The sequence below is a fragment of the Scyliorhinus torazame genome, chromosome 2, assembly GCF_047496885.1.
Source record: "Scyliorhinus torazame isolate Kashiwa2021f chromosome 2, sScyTor2.1, whole genome shotgun sequence".
Classification (NCBI taxonomy): domain Eukaryota; kingdom Metazoa; phylum Chordata; class Chondrichthyes; order Carcharhiniformes; family Scyliorhinidae; genus Scyliorhinus; species Scyliorhinus torazame.
The window spans coordinates 73,592,420-73,620,408 of NC_092708.1; the positions used below are offsets into that span (position 1 = coordinate 73,592,420).

The 27,989-nt window shown below is 47.4% G+C and overlaps 2 protein-coding genes across 3 annotated transcripts in view; one reads left to right on the forward strand and one right to left on the reverse strand.

Moving 5' to 3' along the window:
* The window catches only part of cd59a (CD59 molecule (CD59 blood group) a), a 96,214-nt gene extending 86,123 nt beyond the window's left edge, over window positions 1-10,091 (forward strand). For both annotated transcript variants that reach the window (XM_072472875.1, XM_072472869.1), the window contains one exon: window positions 9,538-10,091. In XM_072472875.1, the coding sequence (XP_072328976.1) occupies window positions 9,538-9,773 (236 nt within the window). In that variant the 3' untranslated portion in view covers window positions 9,774-10,091. The remainder of the gene's footprint in view (window positions 1-9,537) is intronic.
* Window positions 10,076-27,989, reverse strand: part of gpr39 (G protein-coupled receptor 39) — a 181,819-nt gene continuing 163,905 nt past the window's right edge. The window contains exon 2 of the mRNA XM_072472853.1: window positions 10,076-10,671. Within this exon, the coding sequence (XP_072328954.1) occupies window positions 10,076-10,671 (596 nt within the window). The remainder of the gene's footprint in view (window positions 10,672-27,989) is intronic.

The window sequence follows — 27,989 nt, forward strand, 5'->3', positions numbered from 1 at the left end:
AAGCATTTAAGCGCTCCCTCACCACTGACTCCCAGCCAACACGCAAGCATGGCAGCGCGCAGCCCTGCTCCTCACTTTGGCGATGCTGACCTGGGCATGCTTCTCAATGCCCCCGATGGGAGATGGGTCATCCTGTTCCCCCGATGGGGGTTGGAGGACCAGCGGCAGGGTCACCAATACCATCTGGTAGGCAGCTGCAGCAACTGTCAGTGAGGGCAACATGACAAGGAGGACCAGCATACAATGCCAGAAGAAGACCAATGACCTCCAGTGAGCTTCAAGGGTAAGTTACCAGCTCTGCTGGCATCAGTTCCCCTGCGACCTCTCAAGTTGCCCCCCCCCCCCACCAAATCACTGGCTGACACCTCACACCCTCCCCACATCCAATTTTCATGCTTGTTCCTCAGCACTCCCTGGCACCCACCAGCACAACCTCTTCATGTCCAGTTGCGGTGCCCACATGTGCCACCTGCTATCGACCCCCCTGATCCATCAAGCGCACGGCTCACGAAGTGTCCCCGCAAGAGAACATATCCCATAAAAAGCAGGAAAGAGCTGTCGCCTTGTCTTAATCCACACACTCACCCTTTGGTCGCGAGAATATCCCCTGAAGTGTTTGATTGGTGCATGCTGCCTCTATGGTGCTGACCCTTCTAGAGGTCAGGCAAGGTGTTCAGGCTTCAAAGTTTGATTGAACTGTGATCCAATAATAATCATCTGAGACATGGCATGTGTACCCATGAGAAGCCACATGAGAATTTAAAAAAAATTTATGGTCAACCGTACCTTTATAAAAAAAGATAAAAAACAACTATTTAACAGTTCATAAATCATACTAACCATTAATCAACAAGGAAAAGGCACCATGCCTTACACACACAAGTAGCTTACTGCTACAGAATATCAGCACAAACTCAAAGCTACAACAGTTCATTTGTACAATGAAAACAAAACACACTGTATCATTCCATGTAGGTCTTCATCAGAGTAGACGATCCTTGCTGTGCGGTCATATCACGTATCAGTCTATGTCCATGTGCCTCAGTTATACAAGCCACCTTATACGGCCTAATGTCATTTTAACCAAAGCTCAGTATCCACATACTCCACTGAAGTTCAAGGTGCAGTAAACCAGCCCCAATGTCCAGCGCTTACCATACTCGCAATAATGTAACAAGTAACCTGCAAAAGCATTTCTTCAACACCATCATCAAGTTGCTCATTCGGATCAATCCCCTTCTCTCTTCCTCCTGTAGCTCCCAACAGTAGACTTCCTAGCAGTGGAAAATCGCACTGATCTAGAGCACAGCAGAAGAGAGAAAGAGCTCCCCTTCTCCAGCCCAGCCAGCAGGTCATCTTCCCATCCTCCCTTTCCTTACGCCAGGTTACAAAAAAGAAGGTGATAGCAGCAGCCTCCAGGTATTTGCAGTTATAAACAGCAGCAAGTACCAAACATAACCTGCAGCACCACTTGAGAACATTGGTTTAGTAAACAGTCAACAATAACAAAGATTTGAAAATCAACTACATAATATTCCACATATCAGACTAACCATTAAACAACAGGGAAACAGCACAGTACCATATTGGTACCAATACAAAGCGATATCAGCTCATTTTCACAAAAAAAACAATCACCCCTCGCAGGTTCCTCAGCAGAAATGGAGGATAAGCCTGAGAATGTGTTAGTTATTATGTCCAGAACTTTGTCGTAGTCCCATCAGTATGTTACTTGTTCCACGTATCAGTACCATTCTCTGTCCAGGAACCGCAGCTGTGCAGGCCCTCCCACATGACCCAATCTCACTGGAACCAAATCCTGGCATCCATATATTCTACTGGCACTCAAGATGCAGTTGAGCATCCTTGACTTCCAGCTTGTTTAACCTGCGGTGATGTGTCAGTTACATGCAGCACTCACCACATCAGCATCAAAAGCATCAGCAATCTGCAAAAGCATTTCTTCAACGGCATCATCAGATGGCCCATTTGGACCAATGTCACACACCAGGTCCTGCAGCGTCTTCTTGCGTCAAACCAGATTGGCGTCTGACTCATACGTCCCCCGGAGCCTGGTGTTCCAGGACCCAGGTATCTGAGAAAAAATTGTCCTTCCTTCCGGCTACAGAGAAGGAAGGCAACAGCAACAGCAGCCTCCTGGCATTTGCAACGCCAGCGGGAACAAGCAGCAAACACAACCTGCAGCTGTGAAGTGCTCTCACAACTAACAAGGCCAATTCCTCATTAGCAATAGCCTGCAGCTGTGAAACTAGAGGCTGCTCACAATCCAAGGGAGTTAAAGTGACCTTCAGCATAGAACCAAGAAGAGGGTTCTATCTTGTAAGTGTTTGGTATGGCAGGCAGGCAGCAACTGTAGTTGCCCTTGTTAAAGGTATCCACGATATTTAAAGATTGCTTGAAGACCTCACAGACGAAAAGCCCCTACTCACCCTCCCACAACCCAGGGGTGACTCCCGATCTGGAAAACATTAGCCCCCCCCCTGATGCTCCCCGTCCGGAGTCATTTCAGGCTCACTTGCATCTTCTGAGGTTTCTTGATGCTCCCGGTCTGGGGTCAAAACAGTCAGGAATGCATTTGCTTGTGGAGAGGCTCGAGCGAGTGAGGTTTGAAGTAACGCGGTGTCACCGGAGTCACCAGTAGTCTCACTGTGATTGACGAGTGCCTCTGTACATTCTAGCTGAGGTCTGTCACGTTGCACATCTGGTATGGGAAGTGGGATGCCGTCATCACTTGTCGCATATACAGTGGGTAGATCCTCAGTGTGTTCTTGTCGTTCACTTCAGCTGGGTAGACTGTCAGAGTCTTCTTCTGAGGGCTCAAATAATCTGGGTGGACTGTCAGAGTCTGCTTGCTGTACACTTGAGCGTGGTAGACTGTCAGAGTCTTCTTCTTGTTCAACAAAGAACAAAGAACAAAGACATGTACAGCACAGGAACAGGCCCTTCGGCCCTCCAAGCCCGTGCCGACCATGCTGCCCGACTAAACTACAATCTTCTACACTTCCTGGGTCCGTATCCCTCTATTCCCATCCTATTCATGTATTTGTCAAGATGCCCCTTAAATGTCACTATCGTCCCTGCTTCCACCACCTCCTCCGGTAGCGAGTTCCAGGCACCCACTACCCTCTGCGTAAAAAACTTGCCTCGTACATCTACTCTAAACCTTGCCCCTCTCACCTTAAACCTATGCCCCCTAGTAATTGACCCCTCTATCCCGGGGAAAAGCCTCTGACTATCCACTCTGTCTATGCCCCTCATAATTTTGTAGACATCTATCAGGTCTCCCCTCAACCTCCTTCGTTCCAGTGAGAACAAACCGAGTTTATTCAACCGCTCCTCATAACTAATGCCCTCCATACCAGGCAACATTCTGGAAAATCTCTTCTGCACCCTCTCTAAAGCCTCCACATCCTTCTGGTAGTGTGGCGACCAGAATTGAACACTATACTCCAAGTGTGGCCTAACTAAGGTTCTATACAGCTGCAACATGACTTGCCAATTCTTATACTCAATGCCCCGGCCAATGAAGGCAAGCATGCCGTATGCCTTCTTGACTACCTTCTCCACCTGTGTTGCCCCTTTCAATGACCTGTGGACCTGTACTCCTAGATCTCTTTTCACCAACCTTTGTGTCGTCTGCAAACTTACTAATCAGACCAGTTACATTTTCCTCCAAATCATTTATATATACTACAAAGAGCAAAGGTCCCAGCACTGATCCCTGTGGAACACCACTGGTCACAGCCCTCCAATTAGAAAAGCATCCTTCCATTGCTACTCTCTGCCTTCTATGACCTAGCCAGTTCTGTATCCACCTTGCCAGCTCACCCCTGATCCCGTGTGACTTCACCTTTTGTACTAGTCTACCATGAGGGACCTTGTCAAAGGCCTTACTGAAGTCCATATAGACAACATCCACTGCCCTACCTGCATCAATCATCTTAGTGACCTCCTCGAAAAACTCTATCAAGTTAGTGAGACACGACCTCCCCTTCACAAAACCACTGGAGCGTGGTAGACTGTCATAGTCTTTCTGTTGTTCACTTGAGCATGGCAGACTTGCATTGTCTGCTGCTGGTTGCTCAGAGGAGGTTGCTAGACCCTCATGGTCTTGTTCATGCAAGGACTGCGCTTTGGAGTCTTGCATTGGTTCTATCGTGGAGGCTGTCCATGAGCTCGCTGTGGAGGCTTGTGTCACTCCCTCTGTGGAGTCTTGCAACGTTCCGTTTGTGGAATCGTGCATTGGTCTCTCTGTGGAAACTGTCATCACTTCTTGTTCATGCAAGGACAGCGCTTTGGAGTCTTGCGTTGCTTCTATCATGGAGTCTGTCCATGAGCTCTCTGTGGAGGCTTGTGTCACTCGAGTCGCTTCTTGTTCATGCACTGACTGCGCTGTGGAGTCTTGCGTTGCTTCTGTCATGGAGCCTGTCCACGAGCTCGCTGTGGAGTCTTTCATCGCTTTCTGTGTGGAGGCTGGGACCCTTTGTGGTGCGTGGACCACTCTCTATGTGGAGTCGGGGACCCTTCACGGTGCGTGGACCACTCTCTGTGTGGCAGCAGGCCGCTCTCTGTGGGCTTGTACCGCTCTCTGTCTCTTGGTGTCAGGCCGCAGCATAATCCTGCACTCACGAGTCGGGATGTCATATCTGCTGGGCTGAAGATCCTCAAATCCGAAGAACTCGTCGTCGGGGTCGTCAATGTGCAACACCTCTAGTTGCGGTTCGGATTTGGTACTGGGGTAGCCACCCAAGGTGAAAGCTTCGTCTGAGTCGTTGTCTTCCAAGACCATATCATCACGTTTTGTGTCGGAGCTGGCATTGGGCTCGCGATGTCCAAAGAAGAATTCAGGGTCTGAGTCATAGTCTACAAGGACTGTATCATCTCTTTGGGCAGTGCTTACTGCTTGTTGCAGGGTTCTGCGGAGGTTACTTTCAGCTACTGGTCGAATTTCAGGCATTGTGCTGTCGTTCCAGGTGAAAGAATCTGGTTTTGAGGCTTAAAAAAATTTCTTTCTGTGTTTTGGGACATTTCCCCTTTAAGTGGGCATGGTCCGGGGCCTCTGACGTCATGACGCATGTGACGTAGCGCGTAGGAAGCGATTGCGCATGCGCAGATCGCTGCTCCTTTACTTGGGGCCTTGTTTTCAATTGCGCATGTGCGGCTTCTCGTGCATGCGCACATGGACCTTCGCGTTCTGTGCACTCTTCGCGCAACTGCGCATGTGCAGCACCTTTTCCAAGATGGCTGCAATTCAAAACTGCCGTTCGTTGCTGCAAGCCTACCTCACTGTGAGTTTTGGCGCCTCTTTTACCTTTTCTTCTTGTATGTTCCTCGCAGGATTCTTGGAATTTGTCCAGGACTGCCTGGAAGTTGCTCTTGTTTTGCCCCTTTGAGTATTTGAATGTCTGGAAGATTTCAGCTGCTTCTGGACCCGCGATGGTAAGTAGAAGCTTTATTTTCTCTGCATCCGCCACGCCCTCTAAGTTGGACGCTACCAGATAGATCTCGAATCTCTGCCTGAACCAACGCCAGTTTTCACTGAGATTGCCTTGGTATCTGAGCGGTTGTGGAACCGGAATCCCGAACATCATCTTGCCTGGCTGTTGTTGCTGGTTGGCACTGTTCGCTGAGTTTTAACTATATGGATTGAAACAGTTCACTCCTGGAATCATGTTTTGTTATGCTCTTGATGTAGCATAAGCTGCTTCCTTGATGTGCACTCTGATAAAGGAAGGTTCAGACTTGGAGATAGCTTCAACACGTTTTTTGAACTATTAACAATTCTCCTACTTGGATTCGACGCTACTGTTAATCCTTCTATAGCTACTCAGACTAACCAGTCTGCTACAATCCACGTGGTGGGAGTGATGTGTTTTAAATCAACACTGTGTACACACTGAGTGTCACCACTGGAAAGAGACTGAGCATGTGTGCAGTGTCCTTATATATGGGTTGGTGTAATGCCCTCCTGTGGTAGTGTCACCTCTGTGTGTATTGTGACTGCCCATTGGTCGTGTCCTATCGTACTGACCTATTGGTTGACTGTCTGTGTGTCATGTCTCTGGTGTTCCCTCTAGTGTTTAGCTAGGTGTAGTGTATGTACATTAACCCTTTGTGTACTTATAGTGATGTATATCACCACAGACGCGAATCCCGATTATGTCCTTTTCCACTATTTAACCAGCACACCCAGAGCCATGCCAAGCGCAATGCGGTGATTAAATCATGCCCTTAGTCATTTTTCTGGGCCTTGATGAGTTTCTCCCCAATCTAACCCACCCTTAGAAATGTTTTCAGTAATGCGGAGCTGAATTCACTGGCCAGACCGGCTTCTCGGATGTTTTGAAAGGGTGCCCCGATCTGTAAGTAAGCATGAGGACACCCCACACCCTTCACATATGGACAATGTCACCCCCACACACATGGCATCACCCCACACCCACCGATGTGAGAACACTATGGGGCCACTCAGGGTCCCACCCACCTCATTTTCAGACTTCCCTGCTGCCCCCATCTCAGGACCTCCACCCTTCAACCCAGCAAAATTTATGAGACCCTTCCATACCCGCCCATCACGCCCCCACCCTTCAAACCCCTCCCATCCTCCTTTTCATGGGCATGGCCCTGCTCAGATCCAATCCTTGGCAGTGCTACTCTGGCACATGGCAGTGCTCCTTCCAGGCTGGCAGTGTCAATGTGACATGCTGGCAGTACGAAGGTGCCCGGGTGCCAGAGGGAATGCCAGAATGGCGCCTTGCCCTTTTCTGACCAGCCAGGGGTCTCAAATGACCTGGGAAACTTCCCAAGCGCCATTACGCCTGGTCCATGTTTGTGTAGACCAGTACTAAACGGTGCATGTCCAGGCGTTGCTGGGGAGGCCATTAGTTCCTGGGCACCGGGAGAATCCTGCACATGTATATTTAAATGAGCTTAATGGACGTCTCGCGAAGTTTAGTTGAATCTTGCGAGACGTTTTGAGCCCTTGTGAGATTCAACAGCCTTGTCTCACCACCAAGTCAGGAGCGTCGAGGCCTGCAAATCGCACCCAATATCTATATACCAATAACATATATCCCAACTGACATGTGGTAGTGTGGCCCCTTTAAAAGGGAGGGCTCCAAGGACCAGGTGACTAGCTCAGGGCCAATTGGGCAGATGCTCGCAAACCTCAGCCGAAGGGAAGTTTGCGCGACGTCCTGGGAACAGGCCACGTGGACCTGGGAGCTGAAGTGTAAAGACCTGCTGCGGGATTCTCCATTGGCTGGATCCCCGCTTCGCCATCAGCGCACTCACGCCCGAGGATTTCCCGACGGCGTGGAGGTGGCCGCAATGGGGAAACCCCATTGGCCAGCTGCCGTGCCAGGCCAGAAAATGTGTCTGGCGAGAAGTAGAATCCTGCGCCTGTTGTATCCTGTTCTGTACCTGTTATCTAACTGCCTTTTCCATTCATCAACAATCCCTTTGTTTATTGCTGGAAGCTTACTGCCCACAGAGTCACCCAAGGTCAGAATCAAACTCGGGTCCCTGGCGCTGTGAGGCAGCAGCGCTAACAACCATGCCACCCTATTTATCAAGTAAAGCATTAAAATAAAAATGATTCTTCAGGGAATCATTCTGCAGGTCCCTCAATACAATAAATCATATCTATTCACCGCTGAGAATCTCCTTTAATAATTCTCAAAGCCAATGCTGCATTTTTCTACACCTTATGGTTTGTAATTACCTCGGAGCTGCTCTCACTTCATCACTATAACTTCCCCAGAAGAGCAGAGATCTTTAAAGGTTAATGTGTAGAAGGGAGGCTTTAAGAACAGTTAGGTCTCCGTTGCCGAGTATTGCAGTCTGTAGGAAGCAGCCTGCAAGATCACTGCAGTTTGGCAGCAGTAAAATAGAAAACCTTTCCGTGAGTTTTAATGGAACCCAGTTTCAGAGGCGAGTAAATTAAATGACAAAAACCACCAGGTTACCTGGTTTATTTGTAGCATGTTTTCCCATAGCCCTGCTATTGCTTAATGGGTAACTCAATGAGAGTATGAAGGTGCCCAGGGGTCAGAGGGAATGCCTCCGATCCAAAAAGATGTCTGTCTTTACTTCACTGTGTTATGAACCTAGCTCATGCTGAATGCGAGGGTATCCCAAATCCCAGAAGTGAAACTTGCAATACTGGTTCTTAACCATTTATTTTGCAATTTGGCATAATGTGAGGGAAGAGGTGGAAACCAGTGAGGGAAGGTCCAGTCTTGTAATCTTTCAAATAAAAAATGTTTATTAAACTGTAAAACATGCAACAAAAAAGGCAACAATACAGAACCAAAATTACAATTAACTGACTACACAGAGTATACTTGAATTAACTCCATTCCAAATTTATCAATTTCCAAAACACTGAGATTATACCTTCCCCAAAAATAACATCCTGTAGGTTTTGACATTATGATCCAGTAATAATTACCCAAAAGAAAGAAATCTTGCCTATTTCTTTTGAGAAACTTTCCCCTCTAGGTCAGAGTAAAACCTCTGGGCTTTAAAACAGCAGTCTTCAAGTCAAACATTTGTTCTTGGGAGAGCTTTGTTTCCAGCTGGGCGTGGCTGTGACCTCAGACGCTCATCGGTTCTTCTTTTCCTGTAAAGGATTAATCCTGACACTGATATATGGTTTGCCCCTTTCCTTGTCTTATCTGAAGAACTAGCTTTATAAGTCCTGCTTTTAGCATGTAAGTGAGACATTTATTCTTACTTCTCATTTTGAACGCCCACCCTCTACCCTATTGTTCTCTAACTTACTTAAGTAAAGTCTCCACAATCCCAGATGACCATAGACTGCTTTCCCCTTTAAGGGGGAGAGCTGACTGGTGGCGGTTTAACTTGACAGCCATCACACCGCAAGCAAAGAGCAAGGTTGAGAAGGCAGAGCCTCATGAATAACCTCAGCCGGTACGGGAAGTTAATGGTAACTATCTGTTCACCCTGCTGCTAGGATAATCTGTGTATCAAAAGTCCTAAGTGCAGCTGACTCCCCATCAGTTTCTTTTTATCCAATGCTTTAATCTTCATTTTATTCCATCTTCCTGACAATTGGCCCCATTAAAATTGGGCTGAAGATTACCCTTCGAATATACCACCTCTTCCAGGTGCAGGGAACAAACTAGCTCTCTCCCCTATTTCAAGGAAGAAGCTGGTATGCCTGTTCATACTTGGCATACCAGTTTACAAAGATGCGTCAGGCCTCTTAAAAGTGAAGGATTTTTTTCCCCAAGCCCTAGTTCTCTATGCCAACAGCCTGGTAATTGTCGCAAGGAGGCTCAAACACTTACTGGGCCTCCAGGAACTCCCAGTGCAGACCAAATTCTAGCTATTTCTCCCACCCATTTTCCACACTCGCTGAGTTATAGCAGGAATACGGCAGAAGGGCTGAAGTTTTTTTGGTCTAATTTTGTCTTTGAACCAGAGTGAGTGCACAGTGCCGCTACATAAAATTGAAACTCGCCTGACCATTTACTGTTTTTCTATTTACAGGAGTTATGTATCGAAAATCTTGCGCTGCGTCCACATCCTGCCTCATTACGTCTGCCGGCTATCAGTCATTTTGCTCTCCAGGAAAAGTGGGATCTGTGTGCATCAGCTGTTGTAACACGCCACTCTGTAATGGACCCCGCCCCAGAAGGAGAGGCAGCTCAGCGATGTCATCAAGAGCAAGCCTAAAACTTTTAGTCGCAGTTGGAATACTCACATCAGCGCTCCTTCCAACATAAAGTCATAAGGTGAAGGAAATTCACGCAAGAATCATTACAGGTGTAGGCATTCTGAAATTTCCTACCTTGCTTTGCTGTCAACATTTTACATGCTGTTGTGTAACAGCTTACATTGCTAATATCTGGCAATCACTATCTAAGAACATTAACAGACCATTTTAACGCAGAGACAATTGCAAATTCTGTTGCTTTGTGGAAAGTTTACATGATATTGTAAAGATGACTTTTGGGAGAATCACTAACAGCACTTTGGAAATCTTCTCTGTAATTTTTGTTTGATATATTTATGTTTTATAAAAGCCTCACATCTCCGTTTCATTTACTCTATTTGGTTGCTGTATTAGGTGTAGCTCAGAGGTTCTCTCTGGGGAAGGAAGCTCTGAGTTAGTTTTCAACAAGCTCGGCCCTGAAACTGAGTTGATAGTATTAAATCCAGGTTCTGGCTTTGTTATTCTGGCATCACAGTTGTGATGTGACAATGGCTCAAGCTCAACATCATCAACATCAGGGTCCTTCATCGCAGTACTCGAAATATTCTTGTCAGTTTTCTGGCACGAGTAGGTGAACTTGAGTGTGGCACGGAGCAGTGAACTTGTGGAGTGAGCGGTGCTGCTCTTGGAGTTGATATAGGTCCTCCTTAGTGTCCGCATGTTAACATGTTCTATGGACTTACAGCATAATACCTGCATGAAAACTTCCCTGAACTGTTTAGAGGACAGACTATACAGCAATGGATTTAATACTGAGCTGAGATAAAATAAAGTATCTGAGACAGGCAATAGATTTAAAAAGGTCCTGAAATATGTCATTGTCCATTCTGACTTTGCTTTGGATGCCGCCATGATACGTCGGATTTGAATTGGGGTCCAACACACAGCCAAGCTAACCACAATGAGCACTGTAGAAAGAAAGAAAGAAAAAGGAATAATTTCAGAAAAAATCTGACAGTAGAATCTCTGTTCATATAGCATACTTTCAAATAATCCATTTAAGCACTGACCTACTTTCTTAAAGTTAGAAACTACCACAAGTGTAGTTGCATAAGTTGTGTGTCAGGTCTGACACAGTGCAAAGGAAAATGTATGGAAAATATTTACATTGCAGATACAAGCTGATTATATATTTCATGCCTGTTTCCATGTATTTTGTACTTAAAGAACAAACATGACTTATTAAGAAAGTGGGTGAATAAATATCAGCTAGATCAAACTCCTACGTGAACTCTAATGTGAAACACAATTTTCATATTATCAAAATGTTTTGCTGGTCGGGGGCATAACAATTTCATTGATGTTCACAACTTGCCATTCTGGCAACAAATGAAGCCAAAAGAATGGGATGCTAACAATAGCGGGTTCAAGATAGACGGTAAGCTATTATTTTGTCCCTTACTCGATAATGTTTTTTGTTCATTAGGTGGATAAATATTTTCATTTATGTGACGTGGTCCCAGTTTTCAGTGTACATTTGACAGGCAGTAAATTGACAACCTCAACACCCCCCTGATGCCATCCATTGGAGATCCAAAACATTTAGTGAGCAGGCGTCACTTGCAATGAATTGGCAAGCTGTCTGCACAGGCAAATTATGCATCTCTACATGCAACTTAAGAAAGAAGCAGTGACATTTTGTCACGGTTGGTTTCTATTTCAAACTTAGTTTTGTTTTACTGAGGATGTCAGGGAGTGAAACATTCTAGGTTAGGGATAATAAGCTAGATGGCGAACACAGTGTCATTAACTACAGTAGCATACTGTTCACTTTGAGTCCTTGTAACTGCCAAAGCAAGAAGACATCCATCCCGGAAGTTAATTTGGATTCAAATCCAGATATCAGAGGTCAAAGGAAAGTGTGCAGCCCACTGGACCATCCAATTTCCTTGTTATGATTGTACTTAACAAAATATACAACACATCGCACGCAAAACATTTCATGAATGTTTTTGTGATAGCATTTTCAATTCCATTCACAAAGCTGTCCGTATTCTGTTTGTAAATTATCACCTCACCTGTGAAGTAACTTTCCTCCTTTTGTGAAATAGTTCCTATTTATTAAGTGGGCATTCCTGCATTATTACTGCCATTCCTCAGGGATGGTAGAATTACCTCCAGTGCTGATGAACAATATCTGCCTGAGGCAGTTATCATACTTGCCAACATGCTCTAAAGCTGACTTCAGCATGTCCGCTGCATCATAGCTGAACTGCAGCCACATTTTATGCAGTCAATTACTAGGGCGCATAGGTTTAAGGTGCATGGGGCAAGGTTTAAAGGATATGTACGAGGCAAGTTTTTTACACAGAGGGTAGTGGGTCCCTGGAACTCGCTGCCGGAGGTGGTGGAAGCAGGGGCGATAGTGACATTTAAGGGGCATCTTGACAAATACATGAATAGGATGGGAATAGAGGGATACGGACCCAGGAAGTGTAGAAGATTTTAGTTTAGACGGGCAGCATGGTCGGCACAGGCTTGGAGGGCCGAAGGGCCTGTTCCTGTGCTGTACATTTCTTTGTTCTTTGTTCTTTGTAAAACTTGTGGCAAAGAATATTTAAAACTGCTTAATTAATCCAATTCCGAGATACAAAAGGACTGCCAGAAAAAAAAGTTAAAAGGAATGGCACAGTTGCACTAATAGATGTTGATTGTCATTCCATGATGGGATGTGACTGATTCTAATTCGCTGTAGTGAATGGGAAATCCGACTTACTGACACCCAGTGAATCATTCACAATTATTAATTAAAACCAGCAGCATGCCAGCAAAAGTCTGCTCATTATAATTTTTGCCTGTTAGTAAAATAGAATAGTATGTCAATTAGCAAATGATTTTACCACAAAACCGTATATACTAATTCAATACAAAATCATTTCTCCAATTTGTTCATTGGTTTAATTTACTGCTATCTTGTTATAATAGCTTTTCCTAAAATGGGAATGAAGGAATGGTGTAGGAGTGTGACTCCAGGCTGCCTCTGGGTCACTGCCACATGTTGTGCTAATTCACAGAAGATTCACAAACTTACCGTATGTTAATGTTAAATTTCATCTGGTTGACATAGTCATTAAAAAAAAGTGAGCTAAGATAATTATTGATTTGATTATATTTGTGATTCTCTCCTTAATTCCCTATGTACGTACATGCTTGTTCAAAGGAGAAAATTCTAAATCATCTTAGTAGCAGCAAAAGGAAGAACATGATTGAATTTTCCATTCTTTTCATATCAAGTCCTAAGACAAACTCAGGCATATGCTTCAAACAAAAATCTGTTAAAAATTCTCATTTTTTTTTGTCTTGAGAGATGAATTTTTACAAGCTCCATACATAATTACATTTGTAAACTAAAGTACAGCAAAGTGAAAGAAAAATAAAAAGCAATGATTTGACGCATTTTAAAGTATACTTAAGTAACATCAACCGATAATAAAGCACTAAGTGCTTTCTCCACATTTATGTGATTACACAGTTCAGTATAAATGGAAGGCAATAAAGCAATCTGGCTTATTAAGCTTCACCCAAACTGCTGGCAAAGAATACTGTACACGGCTCATGTGTTTCCTTCGCCCCAAGGATGCCCAATTAGAGGTAGCTGACTCTGGCTGCCTTGGTCTGTCTCCCACTGAGCGAACAATGGACTACAAGGCTATAGTATAACTTATGTTCAGTTAAGTTGCCTGCTGACAGCTAATGGAGGCGGCAGTAAAAGACTGTAAAAGGAAGAGCTTCAAATTATGGTAAAAGCAATTGCTGAGCACCAATTTGGCTCAGTTGGTAATAGAGCATCACCTTGCTTCAGAAGCTAGCACTCTTACCTTCTGAATCAGGCAGTGGATTCAAGCCTCACTGGAAACCTGAGCACAAAGGCTTAAATACAGTGCTGAGGGTGTTTCATTGTTGGTGGGTGCTTTCATTCAGATAACTCATTAAATCAAGGGCCAAGCTCAGGGAACATAAAAGATCCAAAAGAATCATTAAATAAAAGGCCAGAGCATGCTGGTGTCCTTGTGATGTTTTTCCCCTCAGCCAACATCATCCAAAGCAGATTAGCTGTTTGGTCATTTGCTGTTTGCGAGTTCTAGCTGCATGTAAAGTAGTTGTGTTTGTCTGAATAATATGTGTCTACACTATAAAAATAGCTAATTCGATGGATGCCCATAGGACACGATAAGGTGCTATCTTGCTCCGTGTTATAACCCGCATGAGACCTACAGGTTGGGAGCAATCAGTCCCCACCATGAGTCTCGCCGACATGCACCCCCGCTAAGGGGGCTGGGAGCCCTGAATCATTCATGGTTAAGATTTGTCTAAAGTTGACCAGGTATGTAACCCACAGAGCAGACCAGGCTGGGATCTGATGTATATTGTAAATATAATGGCTTTACAATAAATATAGTTTTTCTTTACTATCTCGGTTCAGACTCATTTGTGGTCCACAAAATTGGCAACGTGGATACGACTGGATTACTGTCAATGCTGTTACACCGTCGGATTAACCACCTCCTTTACTCTGCTGGACCAAGGTTGGAATTTGTTTTAATGAATATACCTTTGGAAAATTGGATGTGTTCGATTCAAGTTTAGAGGATTAGACACAGCACACAGGACCTATGCGTTACTTTTTCCGAGCGAACACTATCACAGGTGATGATCGACAGACAGTAATATTGCTGAATGCCTGTGGAGCACATGCTTACGGAGTGATGAAAAACATTACATATCGTGCAGCTCTGGACACTAACTTTTGGACAATTGGCAACCCCAGTGACGCAACACTTCAACCCTAAACCGTCTGTAATAGTACAGAGATACAGTTTCAATACAGCAGAGCGGACCCCTGGAAAATTCGCAACCGGGTTTTTGACAAGGCTATGAAAACAGCTGAATTTTGTGAACTTCCCTTTCCAAAATACTGCATGGCCTTCTGATCTGCGGCGTAATTAACATGGCTACTCACAGGAAGTTGCTAGCCGAGCCGTCCTTAAACCTTCAGCAGCCCGTACAAATTTTACTTTCGCTCAAACGCACTGAGAGATCCAGGGGATGGAGGTAAACACCCTTGGACGCGCCCCCTCCTGGTGAGTGCCCCCTGATGTGTTGGGTGCTCTGGATCCGTGGAACACATACAGGCCACCAACACTTAAAATAGTGCAACACTATTTTATTCAGTTAGAAACTTGAACAGTTGGACAGGGACAGCATGGTAGCATTGTGGATAGCACAATTGCTTCACAGCTCCAGGGTCTCAGGTTCGATTCCGGCTTGGGTCACTGTCTGTGCGGAGTCTGCACATCCTCCCCGTGTGTGCGTGGGTTTCCTCCGGGTGCTCCGGTTTCCTCCCACAGTCCAAAGATGTGCAGGTTAGGTGGATTGGCCATGATAAATTGCCCTTAGTGTCCAAAATTGCCCTTGGTGTTGGGTGGGGTTGCTGGGTTATGGGGGTAGGGTGGAGGTGTTGACCTTGGTAGGGTGCTCTTTCCAAGAGCCGGTGCAGACTCGATGGGCTGACTGGCCTCCTTCTGCACTGTAAATTCTATGATAATCTATGATACTTTCACTGTGGGTTAACACGATGTTAGATTAAACTAAAGACCTATGCCTGTCCTAACCAGTCTATGCACTCAGCACATGGTGAAGATCTGTGCTGTAAGCTATAAGCTCTGTCCTTCTAGGAGGCTGCATCCCGAATGAGCGGGAACTCTGATGCCCCCTGTCTTAATAGTGCGTGTGCTCTTACTGGTGATTGGCTGCGGTGTTGTGTGTGTTGATTGGTCCCACTGTGTGTCCATCAGTGTGTGTGCATCTGCACCATGATATACTGGTGTATATTATGACCCCCCTCCCCCCCTCCTTCCCCCTCCCCCAGGACTGCTACCCTGCCCTGGGGCGAGTACCATCAGGGGCATTGTTCAAAGAAGAGTAGTCCTGATGGGATGCATCTGCGGAGTCTATAGAGGGGGAGCCAGGATGTTGTGGGGCATCTGGACATAGAGGCCGAATGTAGCGCAAGGCACAAGTCAGCCAGAAATACAGGCACTCCGGTCAAAGCAGGTGCCAATCAAGGGCCTGCACTTTCCATCTGGACCAAGTAGACGAGGAGTGTGTGCAGCTGAATCGTGTTACTGCACCCCGAGTGACCCTTATCAAGACAACTGTGCAGGTTAATGGGAATCCATTAGACATGGAGCTAGCACATGAGGTGCTGTTTCTGTTATTGGAAAGCAGACTTTTGCCAGAATAAAATCGGGGGTGCAGCAGTTGGATCTGCGGGACACCGATGCAATATTAGTGACATATAACCGCCGCACAGTTAGCCACTGCAGAAACCACCATGACCCCGATGGTTTATGGACAACAGTCAGTGTGTCTCCCATTGATAATAGTCAAAGGATATGGTCCCAGCCTGCTAGGCCGAGGTTGGCTAAAGCGCCTACATCTGGAAAGGTAGCAAATTTTCCAAATGCGATCTTAGGGGCCTGTACGGAGTACTAGGAAAATACCCTGAGGTTTTCCAACCTGGACATGGAAAAATAAAAGGAGCCATGGCAAAAGTTCGGGTCGACTGGGACACATAACCAAGCTATTTCAGCACTCGCCCAGTCCCTTATCCCTCGTTAGCAAATGTTGAGGCCGAACTTAGCCAGCTCCAAGGACTTGGAATCATCAGACTGCATTTTGCTGATTGGGTGGCGCTGGTGGTCCAGATGCTCAAACCTGATAAGACAGTCAGATTGTGTGGGAACCATAAATAAAATGGTCAACAGGGTCTCCTGCTTGGATCGTTACCCAATGCCCCGCATCGTGGATCTATACGCAAAATTGGCCGGTGGACACTCATTTGCCAAGCTCGACACAAGCCATGTGTCTTTGCAGCTAAAATCTGGCACTGACTCCCATAAACAGATCACTATAAACACCCATAGACCTGTACGGGTACAGCAGACCACCCTTTGGAGTGCCGTCAGCCTGTCTCATACTCCAGTGGGTGATGGGAAACATACTATGAGGGTTGCCGCGAGTGGCAGTATATCTGGATGACATGTTGGTCACAGGGGCAACCGAACGGGAACATTGAAGTAATTTGAGTCGAGCGTTCACCTGCAGAGAGAAAAGTGCGTTTTCCACGTGGGGTAAGTGGTGTTCTTGGGCTACCAAGAGGACCGTGAGGGGTTACAACAGGTCGCAGAAAAGATATCGTCTGTTCTGCAGGCTCCTACCCCTGAAAACACCACAGAGTTATGGGGCTAGATTCTCTGTTTCTGAGGCTATGTGCCGGCACCAACAGAGAATCCGTCGTGTTCCACGACGGGAAAATCGGCAAGAAACCCTCAACGATTCCGGTACTGGTGAGGGGCTGGCACCGGCGCCGCGTGGAACACCCGCTGAACGCATGGAGACGGCCGGAGGATCGCCTGGTCCCAGGCCACCCCCCACCACTCCCCCCAGCCCTAGAAGATGCCTCCAGGCCAGTGCAGAGATCTCAGCCGAGTGTGGCGGCGGTGCTGGACACTGTCCACAGCCGGCACGCCAGGCTACCGACCGTTGGGACCACACTTGGCCCGCGCCATCGGGAATTCGGCCCATCGAAGGCGGAGCAACGCGAGTGAGCGGCCAATGACCCGCCAGCGGCGCTGAATTGGAGAGAGCAGAGAATCGCCAACCGGCTTCAGCCTGCCGCCTGCCCCGATTTCGGCATCGGGAGCCATTCTCCGCCCAATCGCCGTTCTCGATTTCGGCGTCGGTCTGCAAGAGAATCCCACCCATGGTCTCTTTTGGGATTGGTGAACTATTTCAGTAAGTTCATCCCAGCCTAGCAATAATGTTAGCCCCCTATCCCTCCTCTTAAAAAAGAATCAGGAATCAGGAAGCAGCATTCATGCAAGTAAAAAATAATTGACTTCCTCCAGCTTGTTAACAGATTATGATCCACCTAACAGCTAATAGTCACGTGTGATGCATCATGTCCCACATTGGCACTGTTTAATCACCTCCCATGGAAGCTGGCAGCGAGAGACTGATTGCTTTCACCTTCCGGACATTGGACGTGGCCGAGTGCAATCATGCACAAATCGAGAAGGTTTGGTAGTTGTCTCCGCCATGAAGAAATTCCATCAATATGTGTACGGTCAACGTTTCATGATTATCACGGACCAGAAGCCATTGCTTGGTCTTTTTAAAGAAGACAAGACAATTCCCATTGCCTCTTCCTGAATCCAGCATTGGGCTCTCTTGCTGGCCGCCTACTGTCCCAGCACCCAGATCACAAATGTGGATACATTAAGCATCCTTTGCTGACGCGCCCCCCTTCTCCTCTCAGGAATGACGAGGTAGCGCCATGCTCAAGTTTATGGATTTGTTGCCTTTCACAGCGTCCCAAATCCGTGAGTGGACACAGAACGATCCAGTCCTTTCGAGAGTTTGACACATATTCCTATATGGGAGTCAGCATAGGCGAACCGGCGAGTTGTGGGCATTCTCGACGAAGATGTCCCAGTTTAGTGTGGAAGTTGGTATCCTGTTTTGGGGCACGTGCGTCATTGTCCCAGGACCATAAGATATAGTAGCAGAATTAGGCCATTCGGCCCATCGGGTCTGCTCCGCCATTCGATCATGGCTGATGTTCCTCACCCACATTTTCCTGCCTTCTCCCCATAACCCCTGATCCCCTTATTAATCAAGAAATCCCCTTATTAATCAAGAACATTAGATTTGTGCTTCAGGTGATGTTATCTACAGGGCTATAGACCAAGAGCTAGAACGTGGAATTAGACAGAAAAGTTATTTCTTAGAACAAAAGAATTAGGAGCAGGAGTAGGCAATTTAGCCTCTCGAATCTGCTCCACCATTCAATACAATCATCGCTGATTCATCTCCATCATCTTACCCATTCTCCGGAACCCTTCAACCCATTATTAAATAAATATCTACCCAATTCCTCCTTAAATTTACTCATTGTCCATGGGCTGGGACCAGAACCTCAGGGATCTGCACAATGGGCACCCAGCGGTGCCAAAAATGAAAATGCTAACACAGCTGTTTGGTGGCCGGGCCTGGACGCTGAGAATGAGAGAGTAGACTAGCAGTGCGATGTATGTCAGGAGCACCAGAAAGCTCCACCAGTTGCGATCCCACCAGCCGTGCCCCTTCACCCACATGAATGGCCAGGGCGACTGTGGGTGCAGGTAGATGGCGACTTAGGCAGCCCGTTTCCAGGCTTGATGTTCTACTCTTGATAGATGCCCACTCTAAGCGGTTGGAAGTCCATAAGATGTCGGCAACCACCTCTAGAGCAGCCATTGAAAAATTACATTTGTAATAATGATCTTAATAATAATCTTTTTATTTTAACAAATAATTTTATTGAGGTATTTTAGGGATATAGAAAAAGTGACATAGTATGGTGCAAAAAAAAAGTCAAGACACACATTAAATATAGTACAAACCATGGCTCCGTTCACGCAAGGACCTGCCTCAATATCCCCCTACTCTACCCTAGACGCCACCCCCCCCACCCCCCACCTGCTGACGCTTACTCCTCTGCGAAGAAGTCAATAAATGGCTGCCACCTTCGGGTGAACCCTAATAGCGAACCTCTCAAGGCGAACTTGACTTTCTCTAGGCCAAGAAAGCTCGCCATGTCCGGTAGCCATATCTCAGCCCTCGGGGGCTTTAAGTCCCTCCATGCTAACAGTATTCGTCGCCAGGCTACCAGGGAAGCAAAAGCCAGAACGTCGGCCTCTCTCTCTTCCTGGACTCCCGGGTCCTCCGAAACCCCAAAGATTGCCACCTCAGGGCTCATTACCACCCCAGTTTTCAATACCCGGGACATGACATCTGCGAATCCCTGCCAATACCCCCTGAGTTTAGGGCACGACCAGAACATGTGTACATGGTTAGCCGGCCCTCCGGCGCATCTAGCACACTTGCCTCCAACCCGAAGAATCTGCTCATCCGGGCCACCGTCATGTGGGCCCGGTGCACGACCTTAAACTGGATCAGGCTGAGCCTGGCGCATGTTGCGGTCGTGTTTACTCTGCTCAGAGCTTCTGCCCAAATATTGTCCTCCATCTCCCCCCCGAGCTCCTCTTCCCACTTAAGCTTCAGGTCCTCGGTCTGCATATCCTCAGCTCCCATTAGTTCCTTGTAGACATCTGAGATTCTACCTTCTCCCACCTCTCCCCTAGAAACTCCCTGTCCTGCCTCCCCTTCGGTGGAGAGACGGGGGAAAGACGGCACCAGTCTGCGTACAAAATCCCGCACCTGTAAGTATCTAAAGTGTTCCCTCTCACCAGCCTAAACTTCTCCTCCAGCGCCCTCTTGCTCGGAAAGCTCCCTTCCAGGAACAGATCCCCCATCCTCACAATCCCCGCCCTCCTCCACAGTCGATACCCCCAGGTCCATGTTCCCCGGGGCAAATGGATGGTTGCCGCAGATTGGGGTCCACACCGATGCTCTTACCTCCCCTACATGCCTCCTCCACTGGCCCCAGATCCGAAGAGCCCCCACCACTATCGGGCTGGTGGAGTACCGTGCCGGCAGAAGCAGCAGCGGCACCTTGACCAGGGCTGCTAAGCTAGTGCTCATGCACGAAGTAGCCTCCATCCGCTCCCAAACCGACCCCACACCCACCATCCATTTCCTTATCATCGCCATGTTGGCCGCCCAGTAATAGTTGCTGAAGTTCGGCAACGCCAGCTCCCCTTCTCCTCTGTTCCTTTCAAGCATCACCCTCTTCACCCACGGGGACTTCCCTGCCCAAACAAATACCAGAATAATTTTATTCAGTCTCTTACAGAAGGACCGCGGGATAAAGATGGGGAGACACTGAAAAACAAACAAGAACCGCGGGAGAATTGTCATCCTAACAGTCTGCACCCTCCCCGCCAATGACAGCGGAAGCGCATCCCACCTCAGGACCGCCTCCCTCTCTCGTTCCACCAGTCGGGACAGGTTGAGCTTATGCAACTTGCCCCAGTCCCGTGCCACCTGAATCCCCAGATACCGGAAACTCTCCCCCACTAGCCTGAACGGCAACCACTTCAGCCTACTCTCCTGCCCCCTCGCCTGAATTACAATAAACTTGCTCTTAGCCATGTTCAGTTTGTATCCAGAGAACCGGCCAAATTCCCTCAGGGTTGTCATAATACCGTCCATCCCCACCATTGGGTCTGATACATATAACAGCAGGTCGTCTGCGTATAATGAGACTCTATGTTCCACTCCCCACCGGACCAGCCCTTTCCAGCTCCTAGAAGCTCTCAGTGCAATTGCCAGCGGCTCTATGGCCAGCGCAAACAGCAGTGGGGAGAGAGGGCAGCCCTGTCTTGTCCCACGGTGCAGTCTAAAGTAGTCCGATGTCATCCTGTTCATCCTTACACTCGCCTCCAGGTCCTGATATAATAGCCTAACCCAGTCGATGAACCCCGCCCCGAACCCGAACCGTCCCAGTACCACCCACAGATAATCCCACTCGACCCGGTCAAAAGCCTTTTCAGCATCCATGGCTGCCACTATCTCTACCTCCCTGCTCTCCGGGGGCATCATAATCACGTTGAGCAGCCTTCTTAGGTTGGCCACCAGCTGCCTCCCCTTTACAAACCCGGTTTGGTCCTCCACAATTACAACTGGTACACAGTCCTCAATTCTAGTTGCCAAGATCTTGGCCAGTAACTTGGCGTCTACGTTGATCAAAGAGATCGGCCTGTATGACCCACAAGCCTCCGGGTCCTTATCCCGTTTCAGAATAAGTGAGATGGTGGCCTGCGACATTGTCAGGGGGTAATCTCCCTCTGTCTCTTGCCTCATTAAAGACCCTGACCAGCACCGGCCCCACTATCCCGGCAAATGTTTTGTAAAACTCCACCGGATACCCGTCCGGCCCCGGGGCTTTACCCGACTGCATGACCTTCAGGCCCCCCAATACGTCTTCAATCCTGACCAGGGCCCCCAGTCCGTCCACCAACCCCCTCCCCACTAATCTTAATAACAATCTTTATTATTATCACAAGTAGGCTTACATTAACACTGCAATGAAGTTACTGTGAAAAGCCGCTAGTCACCACATTCCGGCGCCTATTCGGGTACACAGAGGGAGAATTCAGAATGTCCAATTCACCGAACAAGCATGTCTTTTGGGACTTGTGGGAGGAAACCGGAGCACCCGGAGGTAACCCACGCAACACGGGGAGAACATGCAGACTCTGCACAGACAGTGATCCAAGCGGGAATCGAACCTGGGATACTGGCGCTGTGAAGCAACAGTGCTAACCACTGTGCTAACGTGCCACCCTTCAGTACACACGGTATCCCAGAAGTGTTGCTAACCGACAGTGGAACTCCTTTCACAAGTGAAGTATTCTCGGGATTCCTGAAGCAATACGGGATGCGACAAATCCTTACGGCCCGTATTGCCTTGCTTCAGATGAGCTGGCGGAAAGGGCGGCACAAACATCAAAACAAGACTATAAAAGCAGTCTGAGGGGTCGATGGACACAAAACTGGCCAATATCTTGTTCTGCTTGCTGTGACCAGAGTGACGCCGGCTGATGTGCAGGAGGCTTCAAACCCATCTTAGTCTGGTTTTCCCTGGTATAGGCATGAAAGTACGCCACATCCAGGAGTTGCAAGGGCTTTGCCCTGTTTGACGAAAACTGCCCAGACTATTTGTACCATGTGACGCAGTTTATGTTTGAAACTTTACAGATGGTGCCCAGTGGATCTTTGGGGCAATCGTCTGCCAGACAAGGCCGGTATCTTATCAAGTTGAGGCACAAGGTTGCGTCATGAGAAAATACCTTGATCACATAAGGTCCAGGCGACCAGTTCTATGCAAAGTTCCTTGGGAGGGAAAAGTTACGGTCAAACCAAATCCAATGCCTGAAGAGCATTACCCCAAGGGGTCAAGGCACCAAAATGAGAGAGGTCATTCATATGGATTCTGACATGGCGTTGGAGGTCTCCGACGGAGAAAGCAGTGCAGCAGCCTCCACAAAGCAGTGCATCCATCACCACAATCCGATCGGAAGTGGTGTTCGCCGTGCAGACATTCACTGCCAGATCCAGCACCGCGGGTGAGAAGTACAACCAAGTGCAGAGAGAGTTTGGTGCCCTCCTATTCCACAGACGTCAGAAGGATCTTCTGACCTGGGGGTGGGGAGGGATGTTATTACCTGCACTAAACCTACGGGGTTCCAGCAATCAGTCTCCCACGAGTCTCGCCGAATACGAACTCTCCTTTTAAGGGGGCAAGGAACCCTAGATCATTCATGGTTAAGATCTTCAGAAAGTTGGCCAGGTATTGAACTGACAGAACAGACCCGGCTAGGATCTGATGTATATTGCAAACGTAATTGCTTTGCAATAAACAAAGTTTTCTTTTTACTGATTTGGTTCGGACTCATTTATGGTCTCCAAAACTTTAATGGGACATCTTCACTTAAAATCCTATTCCCAATCTTAATGTGGATTTGAAATAAAAATGGAAAGCCCTGCAAAACCTCAGCATCTGTTGAGAGAATTACCGTTTCAAGTCCAAAAGGACTTCTTCAGAAAAGTCATTTAAAAATAGAAAAGTGGGAAAATAATTATTATATAAATGTGTTTTAGGTACAATAAACACTGTTGAAAGTTTGTCAAATAATATCGGTCCATGATATCAAGTCACTTCTCCCAAATAGCACCCACACTGTCATCCAAATGTATTTTTATATTAAACTAAAATAACTACTTTTGAATTTTCTAATCCATTGTGCTTTCGCTGGAACTAAATTCGAAAGCTAAAACTATTTTCAGATGTTTCTTTCTCTACACATGCCTGACTTGCTGAATTTTCCAGCATTTCTATTTTTCTTTCAGGTTTCCAGTCAATGAGCTTTGTTGGCTAGATGGGTAGTGTGTGGATCAGATTAGTGCCAACAGCATGGTGTTTAAACCCTTTGTTCGCTGAGGCAGAATTACTGCCTATCTCCATGCCCTATCCATTGTATAAAAGCCCATGACAATTTGCTGTGGTTCAATGAATAATTGTCAAGGACTTGCCTTTGGGAAGAAAACTGAAGGAGAGATAGATTGGGGGTGTGCTGCATTATTGAAGGACAGCGCCTCCAATAATGCAGGGGCTGGTTTAGCACAGTGGGCTAAATAGCTGGCTTGTAAAGCAGACCAAGGCCAGCAGCGCGGGTTCAATTCCCATATCAGCCTCCCCAAACAGGTGCCGGAATGTGGCAACTAGGGGCTTTTCACAGTATCTTCATTTGAAGCCTATTTGTGACAATAAGCGATTTTCATTTCAGTTCATTTCATTCATTCATTTCATTTCAAAAGGTGCCATCAGGTGCACCGTAAAGAGTGTTTGTGGTCATCATTCCTCCTTCAACTAAATTTGCAGTAGTTTGCTTTTGTAGATATGTTTTAATCTTACTGTCATTATATAACATGCATGCAACTTATTTTCCTCATATCCTGCTACAGTTTTGATATTTTTATTCTTACCAGTATAAATTCAGTTCTGATGTATACAACAGAACTTCAGAAATAACTTCTATTTAAGTAAATTGTTATTGCCCATAAATGTCTCAAATGCTGCAATTAATTATTTTGACATGTGTTACCTTATTTTGGTGAATGCAGCAGTTATATTACATGCAACAAGGTCCCACAAATAGCATTCAGATGATTGACCACTTGGTTTTGGTTGAAGGAGGAGTGATCGTCAAGTACACTATTTACCATGCCTCCGCGCCACCAGACCGGGCAACAGTCACCTCATTGAAAGCAAAATACTACGGATGCTGGAGATCTGAAAAAAGAAAATGCGGGAATAAATCAGCAGGTCTGGACGTGTCTGTGGAGTGATGAAATCGGAAGGAAAGTCATATTGGCCTCTGTTTTTCTCTCCAGAGATGCTGTGGAGGTAGGGCCCAAGTCTGCCTCAGCTAGATCAGCGTTCAAATCCATGCTGTTAGCATTTACCTGATCCACGTGCTGCCCTGTCCAGAAAAACGAGCTAACTGGCCCCTCACATCCTCAATATTGCACTGAACTATCAACATAAGTTACACGCTCAAATTCTGGGACCATAATTTTCTAGCCCAGAAATGGACATTTGTTCGCTCCAATCCAAACGTTGTATTCTAGTCTTGTAGAAATGTTTGAGGGCTAAAATGACTCCATGTACAGTAACCCTACTTACTAATTTTGACTAGTCTCTCATACACCACCCAATACAAAAAACGTCACACCAAAGAAGCAAATTACTTCATTCAAAAATAGAAACCTGAAGCGAGGGGAAACTTGTACGTATATGGTATATTTCAGAGCTACAGAATAAATTGCTTCACAATCAATTCTTTACTCTTTGGAGTGCAGTTACTGTTGTAATGTGGACACACACAGATTCAGTACAGCCACACAAGCTCCCACAAACAGCAATGAAATGAATAACCAATTAATTTTGGTTTTGATGTGTGGTAGTTGATGTGTTGGGTGTTCTGGATCACATACAGGTCACCAACACTTGAAGTAGTACAACACTATTTTATTAAAAGGTTAACTATTTAAACATACTTGAACTGTGGGTAAATACGATACTAGCTTTTACTAAAGACCCTTGCCTTGTCCTAACCAGTTGATGCACTCAGCACATGGTGAATGTCTGTGTCGCAGGCTGTGAGATCTGTGCTCCTAGCTAGCTGCTACTCGAATGAGTGGGAACTCTGATGCCCCCTGTCTTTATAGTGCGTGTGCTCTCACTGGTGATTGGCTGCAGTGTTGTGTATGTTGATTGGTCCCACTGTGTGTCCATCAGTGTGTGTCTGCACCATGACATACTGGTGGATATTATGACAGTAGTCACCACTAGTATTTTATGTATTACGGTAAGACACGTATAATAGAGGTACATGGGTAAATCCCTGCCTGCTGGCTCCGCCCAGTAGGCGGCGTATAAATGTGTGTGCTCGCCGGTGCTGCAGCCATTCTGGTGGCAGCTACAGGAGGCACAACATCTTTGCTCAATAAAGCCTCGATTATTCCACTACTCTCATCTTTGTGGTAATTGATAGTGCATCAATTTATTGAGCAAAGATTTTTAAAACGATGGATCTTCGCATCAAGCCTGATCGCCTGCACCTAAGCCCTCAAGCAGCCAACGCTACATCCGCTTTTGACCACTGGCTAGCCTGCTTCAAAAGCTACCTCCGAACATCCGCTGAGGAACCCTCAGACGCGCAGAAGCTCCAAGTCCTTTATTCACAGGTGAGCCCTGACATTTTTCCTCTCATCTGGGATGCGCCTTATTCCGAAGCGATGGAGCTCCTGAAGGGACATTAAGTTCGGCCAGTCAACCTCCTGTCCACGAGACAGCAACTCCCTAGTGAGTCTCTGGACGATTTCTGGCGTGCCCTGCACATCCCGGGGAGGATCTGTGACTGCCAGGCAGTTTCGGCAGTCCATCACACAGAACATTTAATCCGAGACCCCTTCGTTACGGGCATGAGGTCTGCGTACGTCCGCCAGCGCCTACTGGAAGGGGTAACACTTGATCTTGCGGGAACTAGGCAGCTCACAAACTCGTTAGAAGTGGCCTCCCGTAACGTCCAGTCGTACACCCCGACTGCGCGGCACCCTCGTGGACATCGTGGGCCCCACCAACTGCCGACTCCAGCTCACCACAAGCCTGTGCCGCGTGGCAGCCAGCCAACCCTGGGGGGCCCAAGTGCTATTTTTGCAAGCAGAACAAACACCCCTGGCAGCGCTGCCTGGCGCGGAGCGCGACCTGCAACGGATGTGGAAAGAAGAGACACTTTGTTTCTGTTTACCAGGCCCGGCCGGTCGCCGCTGTTTCCACGCCCGGCGTTCCTGCACCCCCACGTGCGACCCAGGGGCGCCGCCATTTTCCTCCTCGCAAGCCACGTGCAGCCCGTGGGTGCCCCCACCTTCTTCTCCACAGGCCACGTGCGGCCCGTGGACGCCGCCATCTTTGATGCTGCCCGCCAAGTACGCCCCATGGGCACCGCCATCTTCGGCGCAACTTTGGACGGCGCCTCAGGACCCCTGCTCGTCTGGCCGTTCATCGCCTGCCGCTACCTCCACCACCGGTGACCAGCCCGTGACCTCCCAGCATCTGACGCAGCTCGCCACAATCACCTTGGATCAGTCCCGGACCCGCAATCTCGCGCCCTCAACGACGGTGAAAATCGATGGGCACGAGATGACCTGCCTTTTTGACTGCGGGAGCACAGAGAGCTTCATCCACCCCACTACCGTAAGGCGCTACTCCCTCACGGTACACCCCGTCACCCAGAAAATCTCCCTGGCCTCGGATCCCATTCCGTGGAAATCCGAGGGTACTGCATCGTGACTCTCACCGTCCAAGGCATAGAGTTTAGCAACTTCCGGCTCTACATCCTCCCCCACCTCTGCGCTGCCCTGTTACTCGAGCTGGACTTCCAGTGCCACCTCCAAAGCTTAACCTTAAAACTCGGCAGACCCCTCCCCCCCTCACCGTATGCGGCCTCATGACCCTTAAGGTCGATCCACCTTCCTTGTTTGCTAACCTCACCCCGGATTGCAAACCCGTCGCCACCAGGAGCAGACGGTACAGTGCCCAGGACAGGACCTTCATCAGGTCGGAGGTCCAACGGCTTCTGCGGGAAGGGGTCATTGAGGCCAGCAACAGCCCCTGGAGAGCTCAAGTGGTAGTAGTAAAGACTGGGGAGAAGCACAGGATGGTCATTAACTACAGTCAGACCATCAATCGGTACAGGCAGCTCGACGCGTACCCCCTCCCATGCATATCTGATATAAGACCATAAGAGATAGGAGCGGAAGTAAGGCCATTCGGCCCATCGAGTCCACTCCACCATTCAATCATGGCTGATTTCAACTCCATTTACCCGCTCTCTCTCCATAGCCCTTAATTCCTCGAGAAATCAAGAATTTATCAACTTCTGTCTTAAAGACATTCAACGTCCCGGCCTCCACCGCCCTCTGTGGCAATGAATTCCACAGACCCACCACTCTCTGGCTGAAGAAATTTCTCCTCATCTCTGTTCTAAAGTGACTCCCTTTTATTCTAAGGCTGTGCCCCCGTGTCCTAGTCTCCCCTGCTAATGGAAACAACTTCCCTACGTCCACCCTATCTAAGCCATTCATTATCTTGTAAGTTTCTATTAGATCTCCCCTCAACCTCCTAAACTCCAATGAATATAATCCCAGGATCCTC